Source organism: Nyctibius grandis, chromosome 1 (assembly GCF_013368605.1).
Source record: "Nyctibius grandis isolate bNycGra1 chromosome 1, bNycGra1.pri, whole genome shotgun sequence".
Taxonomy (NCBI): domain Eukaryota; kingdom Metazoa; phylum Chordata; class Aves; order Nyctibiiformes; family Nyctibiidae; genus Nyctibius; species Nyctibius grandis.
Genome location: NC_090658.1, coordinates 85,908,610 through 85,934,718, shown reverse-complemented (window position 1 = coordinate 85,934,718; position 26,109 = coordinate 85,908,610). Strand labels below are relative to the sequence as shown.

Genomic DNA, 26,109 nt, shown 5'->3' with positions numbered 1-26,109 from the left:
TAAAAAAAAAACCTGATTCCTCTTCTGCTTTCAACAACAGAACTTTGCAGGATTTTTTTTATTTCATGAAATAAAAAAAATAAACATGTTTATTCCTGTCTTAAGTGTACACAAATTAAAGAAATTATTTTATAGCTGTTGCTGATACAGCATTTGCAATTTGTACTATGCAACTTCAGAACAAATTTAGAGAGCTGCAACGTAACGTATTTAAAAACGTGATGAACAGCATATTTAAAAGTATTTTAAAAGGAGGTCAATTCTGACCTCTGGGCCATGAAGCATTGCATTAACAGTTCTGCAGAAAGAAAAATGATAAGGTATGAAATGAGTGCTCAGAAACTAGAACCTTATCAGTAAGAGTTTGATTCAAGCCTGTAAGACAAATTGCTCAGCAAGGCAAGTCACCTTCCCGCTGTGATGAGGATATAGCTGAATTTTCAATGCAACTGACTATCTCCCTCATCATGTCTCCTCAACTTGATATCCTTACATTCAGTATCTGGTTTACATTTTCTAAGCATCCAGTTCTTATTCTGAATACATCTTGTCTGAGTAGCCATATACCTACCCTTCCAGCATAATGATCTTTTTCCTGTATCTGACAATTTAGCATCAAGCACAACCACTTTAAAGCAAGTGTAACTGCTAAAAAGGAGGGAACTGTATACTGCCATAGTTCAGCTACGTCAAGAATGTTCATTTACTTGTGATAAAAACACTAGAATTCCAAAAATACACTTGTTAGTTGGACTCCGTTTCATGCACTGTCTTTTTGTGAAAGCATCCCTGACACTTTCCTTGTTCATTATTTCTTCCTTTACACACTTACTTGAGCATCAGTGGATTTTTTAAGGAGTTCTTCCACAAATTTCCAATTGGATTCCTTCTGTTTCTGAAAAACAATGATTACCAGCATGAAATAGCATTTGTATTCCTCACAGGAATCATTATGTAATAACACGAAAATAAGCAGGCAAGAGATTTCCAGAAATATTTCATTTCATGACAGCATATTGTAGTCATCACTGAAAACAGCTTTTTTGTTTTATGAATCTAATTGATCTGTCCTAAAAATTAGGCCTCAAAACCAACTAGACAGCCAAAAATAAAGAGTACGCAATTTAAATGGGTTTAAGTGACTCATTTGCAAACCCAACCATCACTTTTAGTAAAGCAGCAAAACATTCAGGCATTTTTGATTAGTACAAGCAGTAAGTATGTCTTACAGTTCCTTTCTTTAACATTCTATAAAAAGGAAGATATAAGGGGTAAGAAGGAGGAAAAGGTAAAATCTTACTTTTTTTTTTATTTTTTCCTTTTCAATGAAAAAAAACACTTCTAACTCATTTTTCCCAGGCCAAACATTAAGGCTTGTTTTGGCCAATTCAGTAAGGAGTTGGCCAGATAGTAATGGTCTATATACACAGGAAAAAATACAGGGTAGGTCAAATATGGCCCATAATTCATATTCTTCAGCTTGGGAAGACAGATGACTATCAATTTGAATCAACTAGACCATGCTAGTGAAGTAAAAGAGTTGCATGGCAAAGTATATCAAAAAGGAAGAGAAAAAAAAAATATTTAGGCAAAGTGGGAAAGAAAAGGGTAGAAGATTTTGCAACTAAGGCTATTTCCCAGGAAAAAAATGAAAGGCAACCAAGCCAACATACATACAATTCTAGGAGGTCCAAAAATCATCTCTTACACTCAGCTACGTATATATCTTGTGTAGATAACTAGGTGTGTGAACACAGTACTTTCATCACTGTCCTGCCTTACTCATTCCCTCCACTATCACAACTGTTAAGCCTTGTCAATTATTCTGCAGATACCCATCCTTTAAATGTCTGTACAGAGCTTACAATAAAGAGCATCTTATGCTTTGGTAACTGAAATATAATTACTTTCCAGCAGCAATGCCATTATGCCCCATCCTCCTCTGCTATTGATGCTGTGACTTGGTGACAATTCCACATAGAACTCCCGAGAGTACCGAGAGAATTTTAAAGATGAACTCTTTAAAAAGATGCACTAATACTTAGGTAACACAATTTCACTACTTGGTGGCTTTACATTTTTGCATGACAAGAAAAAGAGAATTCTGAAAGATTGCCGATGGTAGCAAGTGGCAGCCTGTAGACTGTTTAGGGTATATGAATGACAGATCTGTAAAAAGTTACACTAAAGCTGTGATTTCACGATTCAGGAGCTTGAGCAGTATCAATTAAGGAGTTCCCACTGCTTCCTCCTTCATCCTGCCAGCTGCTCTTCCTGCCCTCACAGCTGCAGCATGCCACTGCTCAGTTATTCTGGTACTTCTGTTTGTGGGACACACTGTGAACCAAATCAGTGAACCGACCCAGAGCTTTAGGAGAGAAAGAATGAATGAAAAAGGGAGGAGGGCCTGACCTAGGTCATAGAATAGGGACACAAGTAATTGTGCCAGAACAGCAGAGGGCATATCATGCCTACGGTGGTAAACAGGACTTCTTAAGCTGTTATTGATGCCAAAACCTTTGTATCACGAAACCAGAGCTAGCATCCTGTCAGAAGGAGAGGCCACTGCATCAACGAGTAGCCAAGGAGTAAAGGCAGCAGTTCAATAATGAGTAAAACCCAGGAAGTGCAACACCAGCATTCCCAGAAAGTTCTGGCTAGTATTTATGTCAGATTTTTATTTTGACTGCTGTATTATAGAGCTTGATGTTATGTGAATATCTACACACTGGCATGGTCCTACTTCAGACTCCAAGCAAAGCTAATGAACGGCTCAAAAGCCAAATTTATCGGAGATGAGTAGATATTAAAAGAGTCATGCTAAATGGCTATGAGACTTCTGAATGTCTGGATCAGCCTGCTCAGAACATGCTTTTAGCACTCCCAGAGTCCAAGGACACATGATTTATACAAAAGGTGTTTATTGCCAAAGTTCCAGCTCAGCTGCAGTATGCATCTTACAAGATCCTGGAGTATGATCTAGGGCAAACTTCTGACACCAACTGGAATCGATTACAAGAGTGCAGCCAGGTTCAGCCCAAACTCAGGAAAGAATGACACCAACCACCTGCTGCACTCTTCTTTCAGCCTCAATTGTCTCTGTCTTTTAACAGACTCGTTTCATTCAAATCCCACTAAATTTACATCCTAACAGTATTCCCTGCTACACTAGCAATATGGCATGGCAACTGTTTACAATCCATCCTTGTCAGAGAATATGTAGAATCTACATCTCTAACTCCAAACCTGCTGGCTTACAACATCCTCCCTTCACCCCCAGAGAGTCCTAAAATCAACAGAACCTGAAGACTTTACAGTGCATAAAAGTGCTGCTAAAACGGAAAACTCGAGCTGAGACCCTCTGGGTTCTCAGGGAGAAACTTTTGCAAAGACTAACAGCTGACTACCTGGAAGAGCCATACTAGGCTTCTCAGCTGGAAGTCCATGTTTGCATATCTTGCCACGTAGTCACTTCAGATTATTCTATTCGAAGGCAGTAATTCTTAGCCCCAGGTAAGTCTGCCTATATTTCCCTAGCCCACCGTATATTGAAATTGACCCCTGCAATGTTCAGAAGCAGCAAATTTTCTCATCAGGTCCCATTTGGTTTTTAAATGTACAAATCCTGCTTTTTAGAAGAGTGAAGCGGGACCTGGATGTGGGGTTATGGAAAGAGACATGTACTTTACATCCCTCATAACAGAGTCTCTAGGAAAGCTGGCCAAAATTTTGTAGTTTAGAAAAATGGTTTCATGTGTCTGAAACATATATTCAATACATATGAATCACTGCATATTTGAAATTACTTTATATGAGCTACAGGGGAAAAAATAAAAAGAAGCAAGTCTGAAACCTATTTAGAATTTTAAAAGCTTTCATAATAACCTCAAGGCCATGCAGACCACATTAAAAAATTGAAAATCTTCCACAGATGACATAGGCTGAGAGGCAATTTTTGCTACAGAGCACATGAATAACCATCATTATGACACACCACCCTCCCACCTCTGATCACAGTTAATTAAAAGAAAGCCTGTATCATGAAACTATCGCATCAGATGTTTAACCAACAAAACAGGACTACATTGAGCCCTGATGTAATTCCACTGACTTCATAAATTTGTATCACGGACTTTTTTTATCTTACAAGTTCAAAGAATGTTTGACGCTGTAATTTGGGGAGGGCGGGGGGGATCTGTGGGGGTGGAAAAACCTAAAGAAATTGTTACTGTCAACTATTTATGACAGACTACATTCCTGTGGTGTGTGAAAAGGCACTGGTGTTACTCACAGATTTTTTTGTAAGCACCCATGGCACATAATAGAGCAGGGATCCCTGGACAAACTCACAGCCACACTCAGAGAAATGTGAAGCACAGCTAACAGTCTGAACATAAAGACTACTTGAAACATTAAGAGTAGCATGCACAGGATGGTGTCATGATTTACAAATCAAGACTTGGAAATTCTCTTCTCCCAGGTGGGCTCTAAGGAAAAAACATCATTTGGTCTTCGGCAAGTCTCTTCCTGTCACTGCGTCTCAGATTCCTACTTTAAAATAAGAACATCAGGAACCCTTTTTTCCATTCTATGTCTGTTTGTCTTATTTAAATAATAGAGTGCCTGGGGCAAAAAATAATCTCTCATGAGGCTAAATACATAGTATGTATCGGTATGAGAGACAGGAAAAAAATCCAATGATCAAAGTAAACAGTATCACTGCATTTTGATTAGGGCATAAAATATAAGAAACCCAGGATAAATGTCTGCTTTACGCTAGTTTCTGTATTCGACCTGGGAATAACCTTTCTCTCCATCTAAGTTCCTCTAATAAGCAGGGAGTGTAGTAATTCTATCTTCCCAATGTCCATCTTCCCAGTGTCCCTCTGAAATACAATTTGGACTGTGGTTCTCCCCCACTACTGTAGTAACAGGGCAAAAGCAAGGGAAGCTTGAGACAATCTTCAGATGTGCTCTGCAATTTTACACTGTATGAATGTGTAAGAAGTTGCTTTGTTTTGCCATGGTATTATTAGAAAAGACTGAACCATATGATAATAAACAGCCTGCCACGGGATCCTAAAGGATCTGTCAAACCATAAGCAGCAGAAGTATAAGCATCCCACATTCATTAAGGCCTCTAGTCAACAGAAATAGTCATGAGTTTTTCAACTAAGTATTCAAGCACTGAGTTACCACACCTTCCAAATCTGGGAATTTGCAAGATAAAAATCAATGAAAGTAATTCTTACTTTTATTAGAAAGTCTAATTTTACTTAGGATTAAAAGCATTCACAGAAGTTCAACATCTCAACATTTTTCATTCCTTCCCTGTTTATATACTATATATACTAATGCTTTTAAAGATCTAAAGATGAAGGGAGGGGGGATTTTAAGTTATCAAAAGAAATTGATCAACTGATATGGATCAGACTCTTCCCTCTTTACAGATCTGCAGTTCACAAACCTCCTAAGTCAGGACAGAAAATCATGGTAAAGATTTTAACAGAAAAGGAGTATGACCTTTCCAGTTTTAATACACACTATCAAACTACAAATAATAAAAGACACTTCACAAGAAAGGGCAATTAAGCCCAATCTGTGGAAGAAGCCATATATAGCTGATGCTTGGTAAACTAGGGAATATAAGCAATCCAGCTCAAACGTGAAAAAAACAAAACAAAACAAACCCCAAAAAACCAAACACAACTACAATGAGGCAAAAGATAAAAGAACAGAAGGACAGATGACAGAAGATGGCATGACCTGATTCTCCCTACTGCCAAAAAAAGTATCAGACAAAAAAACCCCACAAACACCTACATTTCTGGGTCTCCATCTATCTCTCTGGCTTCTAGTCAGCTCTCTCTATAGTCAAGTAAGAAAAATTGGCAATTTTCATACCTCTCAAAATGGATTAATTGCCTCAGCAAGTCCTATTTCCTTCCCAATTAATGATTAGAAACTTAAAACTAGGCCGGATGAATCCCAGAGTAAGAGACTGAAAGAAGAGTCAGGGTTTACATGACCCCAGAACTGCAGAAAACTGCAGTGAGGTCCATGAAGGAATTTGATGCACCGGTACCAAGTTATTAGACAGTGTCTATCGGTACCACACCAACACAGAAAATTAAGCTGTATACACAAATATATATGCACCTCATCATGCCACTGCTGTGAATCAAAGGGAATGCAATTAGACAGACTGGAATTTATCCATAGCAGAGCTACCACTTAAAAAAAAAAAGTGTCATTAACAATTACCCAGTCAATGTTTGAGGTTTATACTTCATACGGTACAATCTAACGTGTTCAGTTCCTAAAACAGCAAACCCAGTGAAGCACTTATGCTGCAGGCAGGCAGTCTTAAAACATATGCTACATCATTAAGTATATGTGCTACTAACTAGTTGGAACATTTCAAGTTTCCTTAATACAGTAATCTACTGAATATCTGGTGCATCATACGAATATGTCAGGGGCTCCTGGAATGTTACTGACTTGTACAAAGCACACCTTAACACCACCAACCTTAAAGGACCTTTTTTTAAGGAGTGTGAAAATTCCTGTATTACAGCATGAATTGTTTTCTGTCAACAAAAATAACAACGCGAAGTTAGAGACCTAAATAAATTAGACTAACTTTTAGGTATTTAGAAAAAAGCATACTTACCTTTTCATCTAGATTTCCATTACGGTCAAACTGGTAGAGTGATGCCAGATGAGTAACAGTCCACCAGCTAAAACTCAATGTGTCTTTACACTGAATTGTTTCAAAACCAGACATCCTTTCAGATCTACTTGGCCTTTCAAAGATATTCTTTAGAGTTTTGTTCACCAAGCTCCAGAAACACTGTAGAAAATGGAAAATTAAATTTGAACTGTGTTGAATAACAAAGCCTATGTTAACAATTATCTCTACAATACTGTAATTTTGACTAATTTGCTTTTTCAGAGAACAGACAAGATGACAGTCATTTAAAGAAAATAACAAAAACCAGCATTCAGTATTATCAGAGAAAACCTGGAGCTACTTTAGAACGTCCTCTCTCTCAAATGCCAGTAGAAAGCAACGTGAAGGACAAGCTTTGGTCACAAGGAAGAACATGGTGTGATACTTCACAGGCAAAATTACAAGCTGATGGTGCACCAACACTCACATGAGAGAGATTAGAGTTCTTTAATGAAGACTTTTTATAACAGATTTTTGAAAAACTTTCAGTGCCAGACTAACCTAATCAAGAGGAAGATAGTAGTAGACGGTAGAGAATCAGTCTGAAAGACAGCAAACTGAGGTTCGAATTATCTGTTTTGTCCCAAGTCTGTTCCAGCACTGACAAAGTGATTAATTCTCTCTGGCTCATATCCTTGTCTATACCACAATATTATTTCTTCTTACAGCCTGTGCCTATCTTCCCTAATTATACAGAAACTCTCTGGGACTCTTTGCACCTGTATTTCACCCACCTTAGCTAGGTCCTGATCCTAACTTATGCTTCAAAGTGGTAGTGCTAGCGCAAACATATAACACTAATGAAGTTTCACTTGTGTTGTCTACCTTTACATCTGTTGTCATTAACGAGTAAACAGTCATCAGTACAAACACTCTGCTGTGAAGTACTTCATTCTATACTAAGTGAACAGTACTCATTGCACAGATGGCAGCTTTGGTTTTTATAAAGTTTATTTCAGAAAACTTTTAAAGGATTTTGACGCTTCTTAATATTCATTCACAGAAACATCAGCTCAATTCTAACCAGCAGTCAAGAAAGAAAAATCAAAACACTAGAAAATATTAGCAAAGGAAAAGAACAAAATAGAAAACATCATTATGCAATGCATAAAGACATATGGCCACCTAACCCATACTTTGAATACTGCATGCAATCCTGGTACTCTGCCATTCAACATAGGATGTAGTAATACGAAAAAAGGTTCAGAGAAGGGTAACAAAGATGACCACAGGCAGAGAATGGTGCCTGTAAAATGGATGACTGAATACAGTAAGGCTCTTCAGCCTAGAAAAGGCAGAAGGTAGGAGATATTAGAAAAAAAATTGAAGACGCATATAAAGTGATATTGGTACAGGTAGTGAGATTGGCTCTTCCAATAGAAGTATAAGAGGGCATCAAAAGAAGTCAGCAAGTACAAGATTCGAAACCAAAACCAAGGTTGTTCTTGTATAGGTAGTTAAGGTATGGGTATCAAAGACAGAAATGCATGCTAGATGGCTCATTGGTCTGACTGTACTTGTGTTTCTAATGCCTGGAGATGAATCATTGCATGACATACCACATAAATTGCAAATAATAACATTTTTTTTTTGAAATGGGTAAAGATGGTTTCTTTTTTTTTGATCTACCATACGACTTTCACAGTCTGTTCCCTTGCTTTGCTTTCCTACTCCTTATCAGTGCCCTAGGTCATAACCAAACAGTACACTGCAAACCTAGAGTCAGGACCTGATGCACATTCAAGACGGCAGCCTAAAGCATCACAGTTAGCATGCAGTCCTCCTAAAGCAAATATGAAGTTCAGTTCTATGATCAGATATGTGAACTAGTTCATCCATGGCAATCTGGGAACATTTGGAGACTGTATTGCATATGTACTCTGTACCCATACGTAACGGTATTCTTACATTACCTCTGTGTGAGACCCTTTATATCTGTGGTCCAGCAGCTGAATAAGTAGAATCCATAATTCTTTAATGCAGGTACAGGGATAATGGTGACTAGTAAGAGCCTCAGAAGGTCTCACCTGAAAGAGAATATGCAATACAATTATTCAGAGAAGTCTTATTTTTGAAATTGCATTTTATGTACCAATATTTCCTCTGGCTTTGGTTGTTTTAGGATTTTTGCAGTTAAATAATATAGCTACAATTACATATTGGAAAGTGCTTTATTTCATTAACATCCAAAATATATATATAACATCCAAAACAACAAAGGCTGTTTCCTAATTCTACATAAGTTACAGGTTGTGCTATTTCTTAGTTTCTTCTGAGCCACTTTCAAACATTATTTAATCAAAAGAAAATGGGTTTCTGAGGCCTAAATGAAAAGGAATTGCAATAAATACTGATTCATTGTCTGACAAGTAGGGAAAACAGAAAATGATTGATTAGATTTTCTTGATATTCTTGGGAAGATAAGAAAAAGATTTCAAATGATTTAATAGCTGTTACTGTGGTTATTTTTAACTGAAAAATCCTTAATGACTAGGCATAATGCTACTAGAATATGTTTTTGTTGGCATGAGGATGTTAATGTTCCCACAACATTTCATAAAATCTGCTTTTTGGTAAATTTACTGCAAGGCATTCTTTTAATATGCAGAAAACAGCATATTTCAAGTCATGTATGTTATTTGATTACTATTCTATATTTAACAAAATTCACTCAGACTGATGCATTTCAATTGCAAAGTAGTCTTCTTGTGATTCATCTTTCAGTTTTACATTCCCTGAATTGTGAAATAAAATAAGCAAAACAGCAAAAGGAAGTGCTAAATGCATAAAAACTCCCTGTATGCTTTAATGTTTTTAAGACCTACCAGCACTGTATTTGAAATAATCATAGTATAGACAAAACTTTACTTACTCTGTCTTAGGACCTACGAATCCACTGAACTGTATTCAGAGGTGGTAAAAAGACTGAGAAAAGCTTTGCTTAAATAGCGTAATTCAGCACATTTTACCTTCAGCAAGGACACAATGGCAGAAATGTAGAAAGAAAGGATAAAGCAGCTCATACTCAATTTATCCCTAAACAATGAGTAGTCCAAGTTTGAATAACCAAGCTACACCCCTCTAAAGCAGATAGAGGGGAATGGGCACCTAGAGAGACTAATTCATCTAACTCACTGCAGGAGAAAAAACTGTTGCTATCCTTCCCTGACAATAAAAAGAACCTAGTGTGACTAGTTTAGACAACTAACACCTAGACACCTAGATCTGATGAGATGAATCCTGAATTTTTATATCCTCATGTGTTTCCTGATCCATTCATGCACAGCTATTCTTGAATCACACTAGTACTTAAAATAATTTCTGAATTCGGAAACCTAATGGTGTCAATTAAAAATTAAATCAAAATACGCAATGCCAGTGACAGCAGTAGCTGCTTGAAAGAGACATTACAGAAGTCAGAGTGAATGAGTAAAAACCACACTCTCTCAATTAGAAGAACAAGTACCTCACCAATAGTCTCAAACCTGTATAATATTCTATACGAATACAGACTTTTTATTTATCATCCACTTTTAGAATAATATGTTTAAAACTACGCTTTCATACAGCTCCAAATTAGGTTTAAATACACAACACAATTATAAATATGAATTTATATGTATTTGTAAGTGTGACACAATTTGTTTTTCTCTCTCTATGAAGAACCCTGCTTACCCTATGAAATTGCCAGGGTGGACCCTCACAGTTGATTTAAGTACATCATGAGGTCAAGATTGAAATATTTAAAATAATTCTATTATTCACATTCCACACATGCTGTTTAAAGTTTTTCATGTGCCTATGCCTCCTCATGCTTTTAGTTAAAGATCTGTTATGGGAATCTCTCAACAACCTGAATTCATCTTACGTGAATATTATCTTGAGAATAAACATCAGTGTGACCACTAAAGTCTATTGAAAAATTCGTTATTTAACTACTAACTTCCCAAAACCGAAGCACCTCAAAAATACTCTGGTTGTGAGTTACCACCAAAGAGCAAAACACATTCCTCAGAAAGGAGCAGTCTACTTATTACAGATGCACTATAACACTGGAAGATTTTATGGACGTTTTAAGTACACAAACTATCCTACAAGTGAGAGTTTCAGGCCTTTTATATGGAGTACTAGTTGTTGCAGCAACTATGTTACTTCATCTGGTACTTGCATCTACTATTGTGCTCTTCCACAGGACAGCAGGATCTCTTCTGCAGGAGATGTACGGTATTTGTCCAGGATAGAGTTTGGCTAGGGGTATCAAAGCAAGACACCATACAGATATGGTTAGACTAAGGATAACCGAGACATTGTTTTCTTCTGAGATAGTCTGGATTTCCTCTTGCAACATCCTGAGTTCAGTATCTTGGTAAGAATGGTTATGACTTCAAACTGTGATACTGTTGGGACAATAGAGCTCCGGTGCCAGAGACGTGCTGCTGAAAATACAAAGAAGATATCCAAGGACAGATATTTCTCTGCGAAATGTATCTCAGAGCACAATGGGGTCAGTATATGATTCAAGTCAAGCATCTTGATACCAGAGCTGCCCAAGAAACAGATCTGAAAATAGAACTAGTTCAAGCTGTGTGGCCCAAGCCTAGGGAGAGCTGAAGAAAAAAGGGGTGGCAAAACAATCTTCTCTCTTTGAGATGTGGCTCTGTGGAAGTAGGATGAATCTATCATTTCAACATCTGACATTTCAAAGCCCACCATCAAGCACAATGGTCAACAGTTACTATTTGAATCTTCCTTTAAAAAAAATTACTTTCATCTATTTGTCTTTTGACAGGGGAGGAGGTTGCAATATTATCGGATAATTTACTAGATTAAAACTGATTTTAAAAGGTAACAGAGTTCTCTACAGAAAGACAGTTTAAAAGAAGTTATCAAATGCCAGTAGAGCCATTTCCCTCCACCAAAACACTAATATGAGAGAAGAGGACTCCATTTTTCACGTGTTTGTACTAGGAAAACAAATTATACAGTAGTCACTGCTACTTATTCTCGGAGTTCAGTCCTGCGTTCATGGATCACACACGCCCATCTAAAGCAGGTTTCACAATGACACAGTCAAAGAAGATTACACAGCTCTTTTACTAGCTGGTGTATGGAGCTATTATGACTTCCTAGCTTTGCAGTGCTCAAAACAAGTGAGAAAAACACTGCAGCTATGGAAGAAAAGAAAAAGAAATGAAAAGAGAAGGACATGTTTTCCCTTGACAAACGTAAAAGCACTGATACAGAAAGATGAGGTTGCGGAAATAGGAGCACTGCAACAATAAACTGTAATATGACATTCTGTAAGTGTTCAGTTAGCTTACTGCCAGGATTACAGTTATTCTCTTTTTGTTCCTGTTGAGAGAGTTTGAAAAGATTTTTTTTTTTGCATCTATAGCTCTAAACCTTTTAGACTGTGCCATGTTTGGCATTAAACCTGGAACACTGAACTTAGGAAATGTGGCACTCACTTCTGCTCTGTACACAGTGCATTTCAATATTACTCTCTCACTCAGCTGCCAGATGGTCATGAATAAATATAACACAATTTGAGCTCCTAACAAATAACACTCTTTAAAACATGGAGATATAAAGCCATACATAACATTTAAAACTTAGCAGTAAGAAGTCATCTATGCATTGGTGCAATATCTGATTCATATGGTTCCCAACACAAGCATCTAACTGCCTGTGTCCTATATAAAGAAAAAAAGTTACCTTTAGATACTTGTTGATGGACAAGCTTATTAAATCAGATATGAGATTTCCACAGTGTGTTTCAAATAAACTGATACTGGTTAAATTCTCTCCAGTTAGGTTTATGAAATGGTTGGCATATACAACTTGTCCTAAAACACAGAAGAAAATTAGACCTATTTAGTCCTGGGTTTGACTGTCAGAATACAAGAAAGACAGGAAATTTTTTTTCTATTCTATATATTTTAGAATTGGTTTGTTGAGCTATAAGTAACATTAATTTACAAACTCGTCTGGGAAAGTTCATCTGTTCTAAGTTCAAGCTAGTCCCTTCATTATTACACCAAAGTCTAGTATTATTCTGGTTGACAGTAAGATAGTTTGGCACTTTATAGCCTTTTATCGACACAGTTTTTGCAGTGGAATAAAGATTTATTTATCTCCAAGTTCCTCTTTGTCACATGCCAGTGCGCATGCTCTGAAATCATTACATGTTTTGCAGATATGCAAGTTGATGACAAACAATTCTGGAGAGGTCTAACACTTCCCTTTCGATGTGTTGATGTAAAAAGCTGGCATGATCATATTCCAACTTGAGCATTTGTAGACATTAACACAGATAAAATGGTAAAGTTACGAGGCTGTAAGATCTTATCCCACAAGCTTTTCAACAGTACAACTCCCTTGACATCAGTGGAACAGAAGACATGTAGAACCAGCCTGTATTTTATTCTTGGAAATGCAAGGTGAAGCCCTGAACCCACTATTCTGCCATTGGTCTCAGCAGTGTGAAGTTTCTACTCAGCATACTTTACAGAACGAGATGAGAACTTAAGAAATTCTACAAGGCACATAAGAATACAGGACAAGATAATATATGCAGAGATACTACTGTCTTGACTAGTAAATTTAGTTGTCAAAAAGCACGAGTTTTCTCTCATGAAAATGGCTTACTGCATTATTACTCAGAACTTTATCTAGAAATAAATACAGAATTATGGACAATAAATTGCCTCCAACAGTTTTCCCATCCTTTCTCCAAAAGGCCCCAAAAAAGGTAAACAGGTTATCCCACAACATATAATAAAAGAAACTTAGAATTACAGAACAAACAGCCAACCCCCACATTATCCAGTAACACAGACATGCAGAATCAGTGAAGATGCTTCAATCTGAGCAAGGCTGTGTTAGTGAAAGCTAATCCAAGAGTTCAGATTCAGTACCAGTTACCTGAGCTAAACATACAGTGCATTCTTTCTAGACCTCAATGTTACCCTAATTGTTGCAATTCCTATATGGAACTTATATTGATAATTTATAATAAGGGGGGGTGTGTAGTGACACAATGACTATAGAAGAAAATACATTTTTGTGACTTGTTTTGCTAGCATGGACATGAACAACAGACATACTTCTCACAAAGCAAATAAAGTTCTCTTCTGTATTTTAACAATTCTTCAGCAAACTAAACTACTTTGAAGTTGGGTTCTTCAATTGCATTCTATGACCTTTTTTATCTAGCTTCTATGAACAGCTTACTCTTATCAATCTACTTTTTGCCCTTTTAAAAGCTTTTAAAAAAAAGAAAAAAAAAATAAAAGCTATTGCCTTGCCCTTTTCTTGCTGTACTTTTACAAGCTCCTCTGACTGAGGCTTCTTCCTTTGCCTAGCATTTTCTTAGCGTCGCATGTGGTTAACAATGCAAATTATCTGTTCTGAGATTCTTTGTTCTAGTCCATCCTTGGACACTTTTCCTACACTGTTTTCATCAAATTGCTGTTCACTGTCATGCATTCTGGATCTCTGCAAATGCATTTTTATTTGTGGTGTCAAAAAGTGTATTGTTACTAAATATTTAGTACGTTGCAAGCATCAGCTGAGAATAAACTTCATAATCTTGGTCATATTTTGATAGAACAAATTCCTAATACTATTTCATTTAATTTGAGCTACATGAAGAGTCACAAAGAACCTGCTTTCATTATATTTGAGTTTATCCAATTAAATGTAGCTATGCTACCAATAACAGTAAATTATTCTGGACAAATTAAGATGAGAAATCTAGGTAAGTCCTATGTACAAGAATAAGTTCAACGAAAAAAACATGCATACTTACTCCTCATTTTTTCACCTAGTACATGAAGAATTTCCAACACAAGCCAATGAATATCCAAGTGGAGGTGTAGTAAATGCCATGATGGGGGAAAGACCTGTGATTAGAAATACACACATTTATTTATTTTTAACATTTCTTTAGCAAATTCTGGATACTGTACCAAGACACATGAAGATAGGCATATATTTTGCGTGCAGTGAACATTATATCTATAATCAAATACACTGTAACATACAAACATGCCATTCAGTTAAAGAAAAAAAAAGTACACAAACAAAAAAACCTTCATGACAATTAATTCCGTCTGTAGAGGTTGTTAGTGAAGTCTTTAATCTGATCTAAACTACAATTTAAACACAATGTGTTGATTAAAGCTTGACAGATTACAACACCCTTAGCTCTCCTTTTCTTTCCAGAAAATATCAGGTAGCTCACAAACTGCTGAAGTAAAGTGTGCTCTAAAAGTAATTCCAAAATTTCAATATTCTCTTCCTTAAAAGTTACTTGAAATCACTGTTTCTTTCATCAGGTCAACAGTGGCCCTACTGACAAGCTAAACAAACAGAAAGATTCAAAATGCTGCTCCTCAGTGGATCATTCCTCTCCAGACACTAGTTTACACAACCTAAGACTGAAATTCCTTTTTTCTTTCTAAAAGATTTGAAAGCATTACTTATTATATGTATGCACAAATCTTAATGGTGTATATTTCACTAGGGTTTAATGTTTCAGTCCCTGCTTCCATGTCTGCACTTTTCTTCTTTATATGCATGATCTTTTCCTATTTTGAGTCAGATTTCAGAATGTATTTTTAAAAAAGTGCCCCTCCTACTGGGAAGCTCAGAAATTTTAACCATTAGTAAGGACAAACACTGAGGAATTTTTTAAACATGCTACGCTAATTCAAGCCTACTTAGCTACCTGTAATTGGTATTCTAACTTGTATAGTGCAGGGAGAATTCTAAAATCTATAAAACATGAAAATAAATAGAAAAATAAAAACAACAACAGAAAATCCAGAGCGCATTAGTTGTGGTTGCCAAGTATGGGATGGCACTTAGTTAATAAAAGGAAAAAAAAAAACACCAAACTATAAAGCATACTTCAGTTTCAGCCTGAAGAAAGATTAATTCTTATTCAGCCAAAATTTATCAAGTTGAATATGTACTGTTACACAAAAAAAAAAAAAAAAAAAATTATAAAAGACATCAACCTTTGCCTGATGTTGAATAGTAAATGCTGCCAGGACACTGCTAGGGAGTTCACAAAGGTGACCGATGTGCATGGTCAAAGCATGAAGCTCTTCCACCAGCACTGATGGTAACTGCACTTCTAGTTCTTCATATGGATGGAGGATTCCATCATTTTCCACTTTAGGGGGTTCCAGATACCTGAACACACATACACAGACACACAATCAGAAAACGGATAAGAAGCAGCTACACAAACCTCAGTACATAAGTTAGTAAATTGTGTGCAAATCTCACCTGAATATGAAAACTTTCACATAATGCAGAAACTCAATACATTGACGCCTGATGCTCTCTGCTTCAGAGTGCAAGTTTGCAGCCTGACCTGAAGTAAAAGAGATCAACAGCTTAAAGCAGATGTGCCCACACTGTGACTCATGTAACATATGCATTCTCCACAATAATTAAACCAGAGCACTGGAAGGCCACCCTCTTTTCTGAGGACAACCTGGGAGTTGGCTGGTGGCAAACACCCCCTTCTAAATGTCATCTTGCCAGAGGGATCTAGTCTTTATCTTATCTCAGATGCATATCCAGATACAGAGGGAAAAGAAGGCATCCAGTCCCTCAGGAAAGATGGCAGAGGCAAGCAATCAGTGCTAGAAGAAATAATTCAGCCCTACTGCCCTGCTCCCTGTCTGCTTCCAAGACACCTTCAGAAAAGACATGTGTGAAAAAATTTCTCAGCATCCTTTTCTCTTGGGGGACTTAAGCAGGTGGACTTATTTGGAAACATGCTTTGTAACTTCTCGTCCTAGGAAGCATCACATTCTTGTGCAGTGCCTTAAGATGTGTAATGCTAAGAGCCATCCATTCACAATCCTGTAGCCTGCCTTTCACTTGCAGCTCTCTATCCTTCCAGCCCGTTATTGCAGCTCTGTGTCTCCTTTCCTTTACTCTCTGAAGCTGTTGTTCTCATGGTGTTACCCTCCTTACCTTGCACCTGCAAACTCAAACACCATCATTACAGCAGAGATTCATTGGAAGCTATTGCCACTGCTGTGAGAATCACTCCTTATTTATTTCCACACCTTGCCTTGTAGCTTTCAGCTTACTTTAGAGAAAGATGAAACTTCGTGCATAACAAAGTAGATACAGTCATTTAAATACCCCATAAGTACTGCCAAAAATATATATATACACAAATGCTTAGCAACCAGTCAGCCTGCAACACTTGTACCTGATTAAGTACATGACAGTCACTGTTAAGACCATCATAAATGGGAGCAGCAAATGAGGAGTTTGAGCAGGCCCCAATGAAAGTGTATCACACTAGAGGAGATGCATGGCAAAAATTCTTTTGTCACTTGCTGCACTGGACTGCATGTCCAGGGAAAAGCCTTTGCTCCTTTCGCCAGCTGGCCACTGAGGAGTCTTCCTTTTCCTTTTCTTGCTCTCCCTCTCTCGTTTCCCCCATACCCTCCAGGTAACCTTTAAGTTCACATCTGCCACTTGTTATGGAAAATAAAGTTTTGCGCACATAAGCCTATCTCAACGTCTTTCAAGCAACAACACTCACTGAGTGAAGCAAATCAACTGGTACAAGTACCATAATATTCCAGTGTACAGCATACCCCCGCCACTTAAGAAGCCACAGGACCTGCCATGGTAATGAACCATAGGTTTAGAGGCTCAAATCACTCTGTTCTGAAGGAATTATTTATAGATATTACTGCTGCTTTGAAGCAAACACAAATATTTTATCATAAGTTCTCAGAAGTTCTGTTTAAGCAAAATTTGCTGTTACAGTATTTCACTACAAAATCTTTTGCATACTGTCATAAATCATTGATCAATTAAATAAGTGGAACAAAACAGGAACAGTAGACTGTTAAAAATGGATCAGGCATTTTCAAAAAAAAAAAAAAGGCAAAACAACACAGAGCATAAGAAAAGCTTTTATATAGTTTCCACATTACACAGTTCTCAGTACAAGTCTCCGAAGCTCGTTAAGACTGATAGGAAATTAAATTAAATATACGATATTGATACCTGTATAAACATATACACACAACAAAGATTTACTGAGCTAAAACTCTAAACTGGGGTTTTAAACAGTGGCAATAGTGCATTTATCTGACATCAATAATACCTAACATCACACTGCCTGATCATTTTAAATATTTCAATCCTCATGACACTCCTGTACTACTAGCCTGCTTGTATCAAGGGGGAACTGAGTCACAGATGTATCAGTGACTTGCTCTAAGTCACAAAAAAAGCCTGGTGCAAAGCATAAAATTCAACATTTTTTTATTTTTCTAGCTTATTTGACAACAGGAAGAACAGGATACAGAGAAGAGAATCAAGCAAATGCTTAAATTTAAGGGAAAAAGAACTACAGAACAATTTCTTGATGTCCAGCTACCATATATAAAAGTTCAAATGTAATTTAAAGTAAGGCTATTTCCACTTACGTATTAAATGTCAGCAAAATTAGACGTTTAAGATACAATCAACAAAAGCATATGAAAGAAGCTTGATGATAAATTCATACCAATTACTTAAATGGCAGAGCATGACAATATCAAACCCAAACAATATTGTGTAAAAACATTCACTTGTACTCTTAGAATGCTAACAATTTCTCTGTAATGAGAAGATACTACAAATAGTTTATTTCTGAGTAATTACTGAACTTCTCAACTTGCTGAGTAATTCAGCCTTCAAACTCACAATAAGCCCTAGGCTGCAATAATCCTTCAGAAACACACTTCTCATGCCTTAGTATTTAATTGAAACAAAGCATTTTGTAGTGATCCCATTTTTATCGATCCTGCTGCAAAGATAAATTAAGTTTGTAAATAACTCTAAACTAAGCAAATATAACTAACTTGTTTAAATGTAAGCCAAGAGAACACTGAAAAAAGTCCAAACCCACTACCTTTGTAACTAAAATAGTTATTGGGAGTTTTGATGCAACTTTCTATTTTTAATTAAATGAGTTAATAGTTTTGCCAAATTCTGCCTTAGGGGTGACATCTTACCTCAAGTCAAATTACTGCGAAATTCCTCACTAAGGTCAGTGAGGTCAGGATTGCCCTGTGCACCTACTACACAGGCAGATCTGGTTCCAGACTGACTCACAACATTTCCACTACCTATTTTCACACTACCTTACATCACTTGGTTACCTGTATTTGTACCCTTACTGCAGGTTTATGCTGGTTATATGCTGTTCTGTGGCACACTCCATGAGCCTTTGGTCAAGAGTCAAAGCACAAGTGTGATCTGTGATAATATACTTCTATAATGAAAAGGTAGTCAGATACCTATCCCAATATCAAATTAAATGTGTTAAACTTACCAAAATCAGAAGAACTCATTTGTACTAGGTTTTCCAGTCTGTATATCTGTTGCCTAATTAAAGGAATACAAAAGTTTATGGTATTTATATAGGTAAAAGTTGTTTAACTACATTTTAGTAAGGTCTAAATAGAACAGAGAGAGGTGAGAGGTGTTCCTTGCTTTGTATTTCTGAAAAAGGTTAGAGAAATGTAACTTAGAAAAGAGTATTAATAGAAGGCAACAGACACATCCAAGCTTGAAGGGATGACACGGGGTAGAATTTTTGCTTGTTTTTAAAACATTAAACACAGAAACAAGTAATACAAAATTAGCTAAATATCGGGGGGGAGGAAAAAAACAACCACACACACAAAAACCCTGAAAGCCATTCCCTGTAAGTGATCTTTCCATAAGCGTAACTCAACTTCAGATCTGACCACAGAATAAACCTGAAAGTTAGTCCTCATAGCAAACACTCAGTATACACTAAATTAATTCACTGGTGAATGAGCACTAGTAAATTTTGTCAGCAGCTCTTCCTGCTTCCTGCTTAGGGTGGTCTGCTGCTTAACTTGAGCACAAAAGATAAACAGCAACAAATACAGTAGAGTAAAAGGGGAAAGTGTCTCTAGAAAAGTTAAAACTCAGTTCAGTTTTGGAGGAGGGAGAGAACGTTTTTAAAGAAGCTGCTAACTGCCACTGCAAATGAAAATTAAAAAAAGCTGTAACATAGGTAAGTACCCAGCCATATTCTGCAAAAACTGCTATTTTCAAGTGGTCTTCAAGTATAGTCTCCACAGAGATAACGTGGTACTAAACTGCATACATGAAAAACGCAACTGTGTAAGACAGACTTTTGAAAGAAAATGCTGCATAAATTGAGGAAGGAGCTCTCTGCCTCATTTCTTATACAGTCAAAGCAGCAACTACTGAAGGATTAAAAAAACAGGATACTTGGATCCAACCCAGATCAAATGTTCATACAAAAAAAATATATTTGGCAACTAGGAAGTGTCCACAAGGATCCAAAAACCCAGGTTGTAACCTGCATACTAAAGAGCAGGCACACACTAAAATTATCTCTCTTAGCTCTTCCTTTCTTGGATAAAATCACGTCAGCTAACCCAAGACTACCTTCAGCCATTCAGGTGGGTTGTGGGGTTTCTTTGTTTTGAAATTAAAGTTGAATTTCTGCATGAATTCTTCAAGTATTTCAACCGTGTAGAAAGGAAGTCTAAAGCAGGAGGACTTTATGAAAGAGAGCTGTTGAGGCTGAAGGTTAGTGTCAGAAAGGAGCCACACATTGAAACAAAAAGAAAAAAAGACTCTCCACTGAATTAACAAAAGACAGAACAGAGTGGGCTGATAAACTGAAAGCACCAACTGGGCATGAGAAGCATAACAAATACACTTCGGCCACAACAACCCCATGCAGCACTACAGGCTGGGGGAAGAGTGGTTAGAAAGCGGCCCGGTGGAAAGAGACCTGGGGGTGCTGATCGACAGCCGGCTAAACATGAGCCAGCAGTGTGCCCAGGTGGCCAAGAAGGCCAATGGCATCCTGGCCTCTATTAGGAATAGTGTAGCCAGCCGGTCTAGGGAAGTGATCGTCCCTCTGTACTCGGCACTGGTGAGGCCGCATCTCGAGTACTGTGTCCGGTTCTGGGCCCCGCACTTCAAGAAAGATGTTGAGGTGTTGGAGCGAGTCCAGAGGAGGGCGACCAAGCTGGTGAAGGGTCTGGAGGGTGTGACCTATGAGGAATGGCTGAGGGAGCTGGGGTTGTTTAGCCTGGAGAAGAGGAGGCTCAGAGGTGACCTTATTGTAGTCTACAACTACCTGAAGAGAGGTTGTAGTGGAGTGGAAGTTGGCCTCTTCTCTCAGTCAACTAGCGATAGGACAAGAGGACACAGCCTCAAGCTTCGCCAGGGGAGGTTCAGGTTGGACATTAGGAAGAATTTCTTTACAGAAAAGGTTATTAGACATTGGAACGGGCTGCCCAGGGAGGTGGTGGAGTCACCATCTCTGGATGCGTTTAAGAAAAGACTGGACATGGCACTTAGTGCCATGGCCTAGTTGACATGGTGGTGTCAGGCAACGGTTGGACTCGATGATCCCAGAGGTCTCTTCCAAACTGATTGATTCTGTGATATCATCAGTTAAGTAAGTCATTTTAATTTCAATTTGCCTTTGTACCTCAAAGACTGATCCTCATGGTTGTTAATCATTAAATCATTTGACTTGCAAATAAATATTTTGACAGTTAAACTAGTTTATTAATCAATCAAATATATTGTCTTAATATACCCACTTAAATGGTTACATAGCTCTTACTTTGACTCACACATCTTCAATCATATAAAAAAATCACAGGTAAGAATTCTTTTCACTATGCAATTAATGTTTTTAACTTGCTGTTCTGCTGTATAATATTATTATTACAATATTTTAAAATATTAAATAACAATCTTTAATATTTACAGACATTAAAAAATACATGGTTTCTGTACCTGTAACATAGATATTATCTGTACCTTATAAAGTGACCTATTTACAGCCACCTTGTCCTCAGGAATCATTATAACTTGTACTTAACACATATGATTTCTACAATGGAAAAAGGAGTTTTCCTACTTTTAGTTGTCAACCAGTCTATAAATGAAAGCTTTCCATTTTATGACTGAACAAATGAACTGAAAGAGACAATATCTTTACTGAGGGACTTGTCACACCAAAAGACAGCTTAGCAACCAAACTCTCATAGCCAAGAGTTAGCTGAAATTTATTATTCCTACCAGTTCAGTAGGTTTTAAAACATGTATAGCTTGAATAACTTAAAACCTACAATAAAATATATTATGCCTTATGTTCATCTCTATTACAATTACAGAGCAGTTTATATTACAGAAAAAAATTTATTTAATTCAACAGATCAACTACATCGCTGTCTCACTGCCCAGTGATTTTCTGTTAATAAACAGATCAGACTAAATGCTGAAAGGGATACAGTGTTTCTTTTAACTAAGTTAGTCTCCTATCTCCTTCTTTAGCAGATTTTTTTTTTTTTTAAATCACAGTGGAGTCAAAGGTTGCATCAAACAAGCAAAGCCTAATAATACTGGTTTTAATATACCTCCTGCCATCTATGCCATCATGTTTCAATAAGCCAGATCCCATTAATGATGTTTCACATCATGCCCTTAGTCATACCCTAAAGGGATGGAAGAATCCACTGCAGTCAAAGGAATGATGGAATATATCACATATTTGTGGAAACATACAAAAACTGCTCTCCCATCCACTCTCTGTATGTGCTGTACATCCTGAGGATTATCAGTAGCAAAGAGGATTATCGGTGATCTGTGTATTTGCATTGACCAGATTAAATACCTACATTGAATTAGTCAAACACTGAGTAACTGTATCTGAAGAGATTGCTGAAGCTATTCTAATCCAAACAATTGAAGAAAGTGCTGCATGCAGCGTTTAGAGTATTTGATTTTTAACCTCCACTTTTCTTTATGCACAAAAAAAGGACTTAAAATCTTCAAAAGACAACTTTAATTACATGGGTACACAGTCTCATTCAAGGAAATCTTACATAGCTTATTCATATATTCTGAAGCTAGAGCCTTCTAAATTAATCACAACACTGTTGTAATAAATATACTTATCAATTTTCATCTAGTGATGGCTAAGATATGCACCACACTGCTTAGAAACTTATTAAGTCACATAACATTAAATATCTGTGACACGAAATTCACTTCTTCCCGTAATTTCATCTGTGTCTTATCCATCACTTACTGGAGTGTTAGATAGACAGCATGATCTTTTTGGATGCATTGCATAGCCCACAGTCTTTTATGATTTTGCTACCAAAAACTTGAAAAGTTTGTTACATTCTTAAGGCGGGTATAATTACAAGTGGATTAATTACAAAATACATTAACATTATCATACCTATGTAATCCAAAGAGAAGTTCACAGGATTCAGCCAATGCCGTTTCAGTAACCCACTGAAAGCCAAACATTTCCACTACATCATCTTCATAGTCATTTGGAGAAGGATCTAGTCTCAGCAAAACCCTGTAAAACAGGGCCAACAATATTCATACATTCTCCAGTAATAAATGTATAGAATACAATATCTACAGCTGGCTTATGCATCACTGATATTTTATCAATCTATCAGCAACATGTATACACTATAGATAGGAAGGAGTAGCAGCGCTCTCTAAAGACAGACTGTTATCCCTTTTATAGCAATATAATATATAGTACATAAAATATGACAACTCCCAGATTCAAGAGCATAAAAACATGATACAGTTATAGGGCACAGCATATTTTAGAAACAAATAAAAATTAACAAGCTACCACCTTGAAGCATCTTCATCCTTACAAAAGGGCTGAGACATAACATACAGACTGTCCTTAACAGAAGAGGCTGCTACATTAGACAACATGCTCCACTGTAAGTGTATGTTTGGAATCTGTCTCAATGTACACTACATGCCTAGAAACTAACACTAGAACACACATTTGCTCCTTTATATAAATTTAATAATATTTATATAGAACACAATGATAAAAGCACATTAATAAAAGCACACTTTTAGGTAGGTGAACTGATGAGGGTCACAAAATGTGACTTCATTATTATAACTGAAGCTAACAGTAGGCCGTGACTACCCTTTGCTCTGGCTAAAGAAAAAATAAATAAAATCAGAACTAACATTTTACTCAAAGTGGAGAAAAAAGATGTCTAAAACATTACTAACTGTGCAAATATAAAAATATTTCACTAGTGTGCTTTCAAAAAAAATCACAGCAAGCTGTATAATAACAACAACAACAAAGACATCAAAGCAAATTATTTCAGAATTTTCCCACTGACTTTCATAAAATACTTCAGCATAGGTGAAGCTGAATTTACTAAGATGCAAGAAATATTTCATTTTTTTTAAAAAATGTACAGGGCAAGCCCTTGGTTTTCATTGTATTGCAAACCAAATTCGTATTCTTGAACTATTTACTATTATGAATTCAATTCTCAGAGGCAAAAAGAGCATCTGCTGAATAATTGGCTCAATCTCCCACAACAACTGTAGTTCACTTGGTAACTGCCTAAATATTGGTCTGTTTTGAAGCCTTTAGCAATTAAATCCAGTTACTCCTGTTCTAGATAATGAAGACAGAGGAGTCCCTCACATGCAGGCTTTTCCAAGAATTTACAATCCAAGTAGACAAGGTGAATAAATGACAGGAGAACAGTGTTATCACTGGAGTGATCTGGGAAACCTGTCTACATACAAGCTCCTGAGTGAGTTTTCATATGAAACTGTTTCTGTCATGAAATGCTTCTTTGTCAGTGTGGAATCCACTACTGATATGGTCATGCAGACACAGGCTCTCTCAGTCTTCTACTTGACATCAATTTGAATGAATGTGCTCTGATCCAACAAAAAAAATGATGATAAATAAGGAAGGGAAGGGGGAGGTGCAGCAGAACACCCTTTAAGGCTTTACTGAAAAGGCTGTGGAAATGAAGGTTAAAAAAACCCCAAAGTAACACCATAAAGTATGAGGCTTGGCAGGACAGACAGACAGAAAGATTATGCCTTTGTAAGAAAAAAAAGACAACCCCTGAAGGATCAGCAAATTGCACAGAATAAGCTCGATCACCGACAGTAAGAAGATATTAACTAAACCAAAGTAACATTTTAGAATCTCATGGAAAATACTTACTTGTTATGCATGTGACTTCTGAACCTTAAATCCAGAATGTGTGCAAAGGTAGAGCTTTGAGAAAGATGACCTTAAAGCTAGAAAGGGCAGTGCCAACGATCTGGGAAAGCTGGGAAGAGCAGGTTTGTTTCTATCACATGGAAAACAGAAAGACCCAGCGTTGAATAGAGCATATGACTGTAAAAAGCAGTGCTGCAGCCTCCTCAGAAACTGAAGCGGTCTCAAATGCTGTTGCCCAACAGGCCAGTTTTGAAGTGTCCTAACAGGCCTATAACAGGTCCTTTACAATATCTTAAAGTAAGTTCACAAAGCTAGGAACTGGACCTAGAACACTGTTCAAAGCAGTGTATCAACACAATTGCCCTTTCTGCTGTGGTATACTACCAAGTTGATCTCAGGATCATAAGAGCTGAAGAACAAACTGATTTGGAAATCCTATCAGCATTTAGAGGCATCAAACACCAGCGGAAAGAACATCTTAGAAGGGTGTTGTATTTGTAACTCAAAAAAACCCCCATACCTCTTAAGAGATCCACTTGCTAAATAAGACTCTGCAGAGAAGCTTCTCCCTCCATTTTGGTTGTCAAAAGCACAGGAAAAACAAGGTGGCTTTGAGTTCTCATTCTCCACTTCCATTGCCATCTCCAAGCTTTCAGTGAGAAACTGGGGTGTGGAGGAAGCCACAAAGTCATTGTCCATTGTTTCCACCTGATCCAGAAAATAAATAGATAAATTAAAAAAAAACTCATGGTGTTTCTTCAAATAATTTTCTCAATGTTACAACTCCTCATAATCCTTCAGCTCAAGTGAGGACACAGATCTGACTAACTTTACCATCAAACTAACAAACAGAGAGATACCACCAAGAAAGGCAATCATGGTCTCATGCCCGGCCACACAATTCTGCTGCTTTGTGCAACTTCATCTTCCTCCATCACAACCTGTTCAGTGAATCACATCAGAGAAAAGCTAACTCTACAAAAACCAAAATAGGTTCACTTTCTTCTGGTTTAGCTCTCTAAATTGACTGGTCACGAGGTTAGGCTAGCACAAGGGTAAAATAAGAGGCAGGAATGCATTACAAGGCATGGGCAAGCTACTTTCAGCAACACACCATTTTGCGACCAGAGTACCTATGCTGTGAAAATACATCATGCATTACAGGCTCCCAGTTGTCCATGACTTTAAGGCAATATTACAGCTCAAGTTCCTTCTAAGAAGCAGTAAATACACCCCATGTGATAATTATGGAACCCTGAAATGCTAAAGTTTTAAAGCT

The 26,109-nt window shown here is 37.1% G+C and overlaps 1 protein-coding gene across 1 annotated transcript in view; it reads right to left on the bottom strand.

Annotated features, from left to right (window-relative positions):
- MMS22L (MMS22 like, DNA repair protein) overlaps positions 1 to 25,532 on the bottom strand; it is a 99,996-nt gene extending 74,464 nt beyond the window's left edge. The window contains 10 exon segments of the mRNA XM_068411583.1: positions 833 to 895; positions 6,674 to 6,853; positions 8,647 to 8,760; positions 12,449 to 12,579; positions 14,544 to 14,637; positions 15,757 to 15,934; positions 16,031 to 16,118; positions 19,101 to 19,153; positions 23,043 to 23,168; positions 25,351 to 25,532. Coding sequence (XP_068267684.1) covers positions 833 to 895; positions 6,674 to 6,853; positions 8,647 to 8,760; positions 12,449 to 12,579; positions 14,544 to 14,637; positions 15,757 to 15,934; positions 16,031 to 16,118; positions 19,101 to 19,153; positions 23,043 to 23,168; positions 25,351 to 25,529 — 1,206 coding nt within the window. The 5' untranslated portion in view covers positions 25,530 to 25,532.
- Between the last annotated feature and the right edge of the window lie 577 nt (positions 25,533 to 26,109).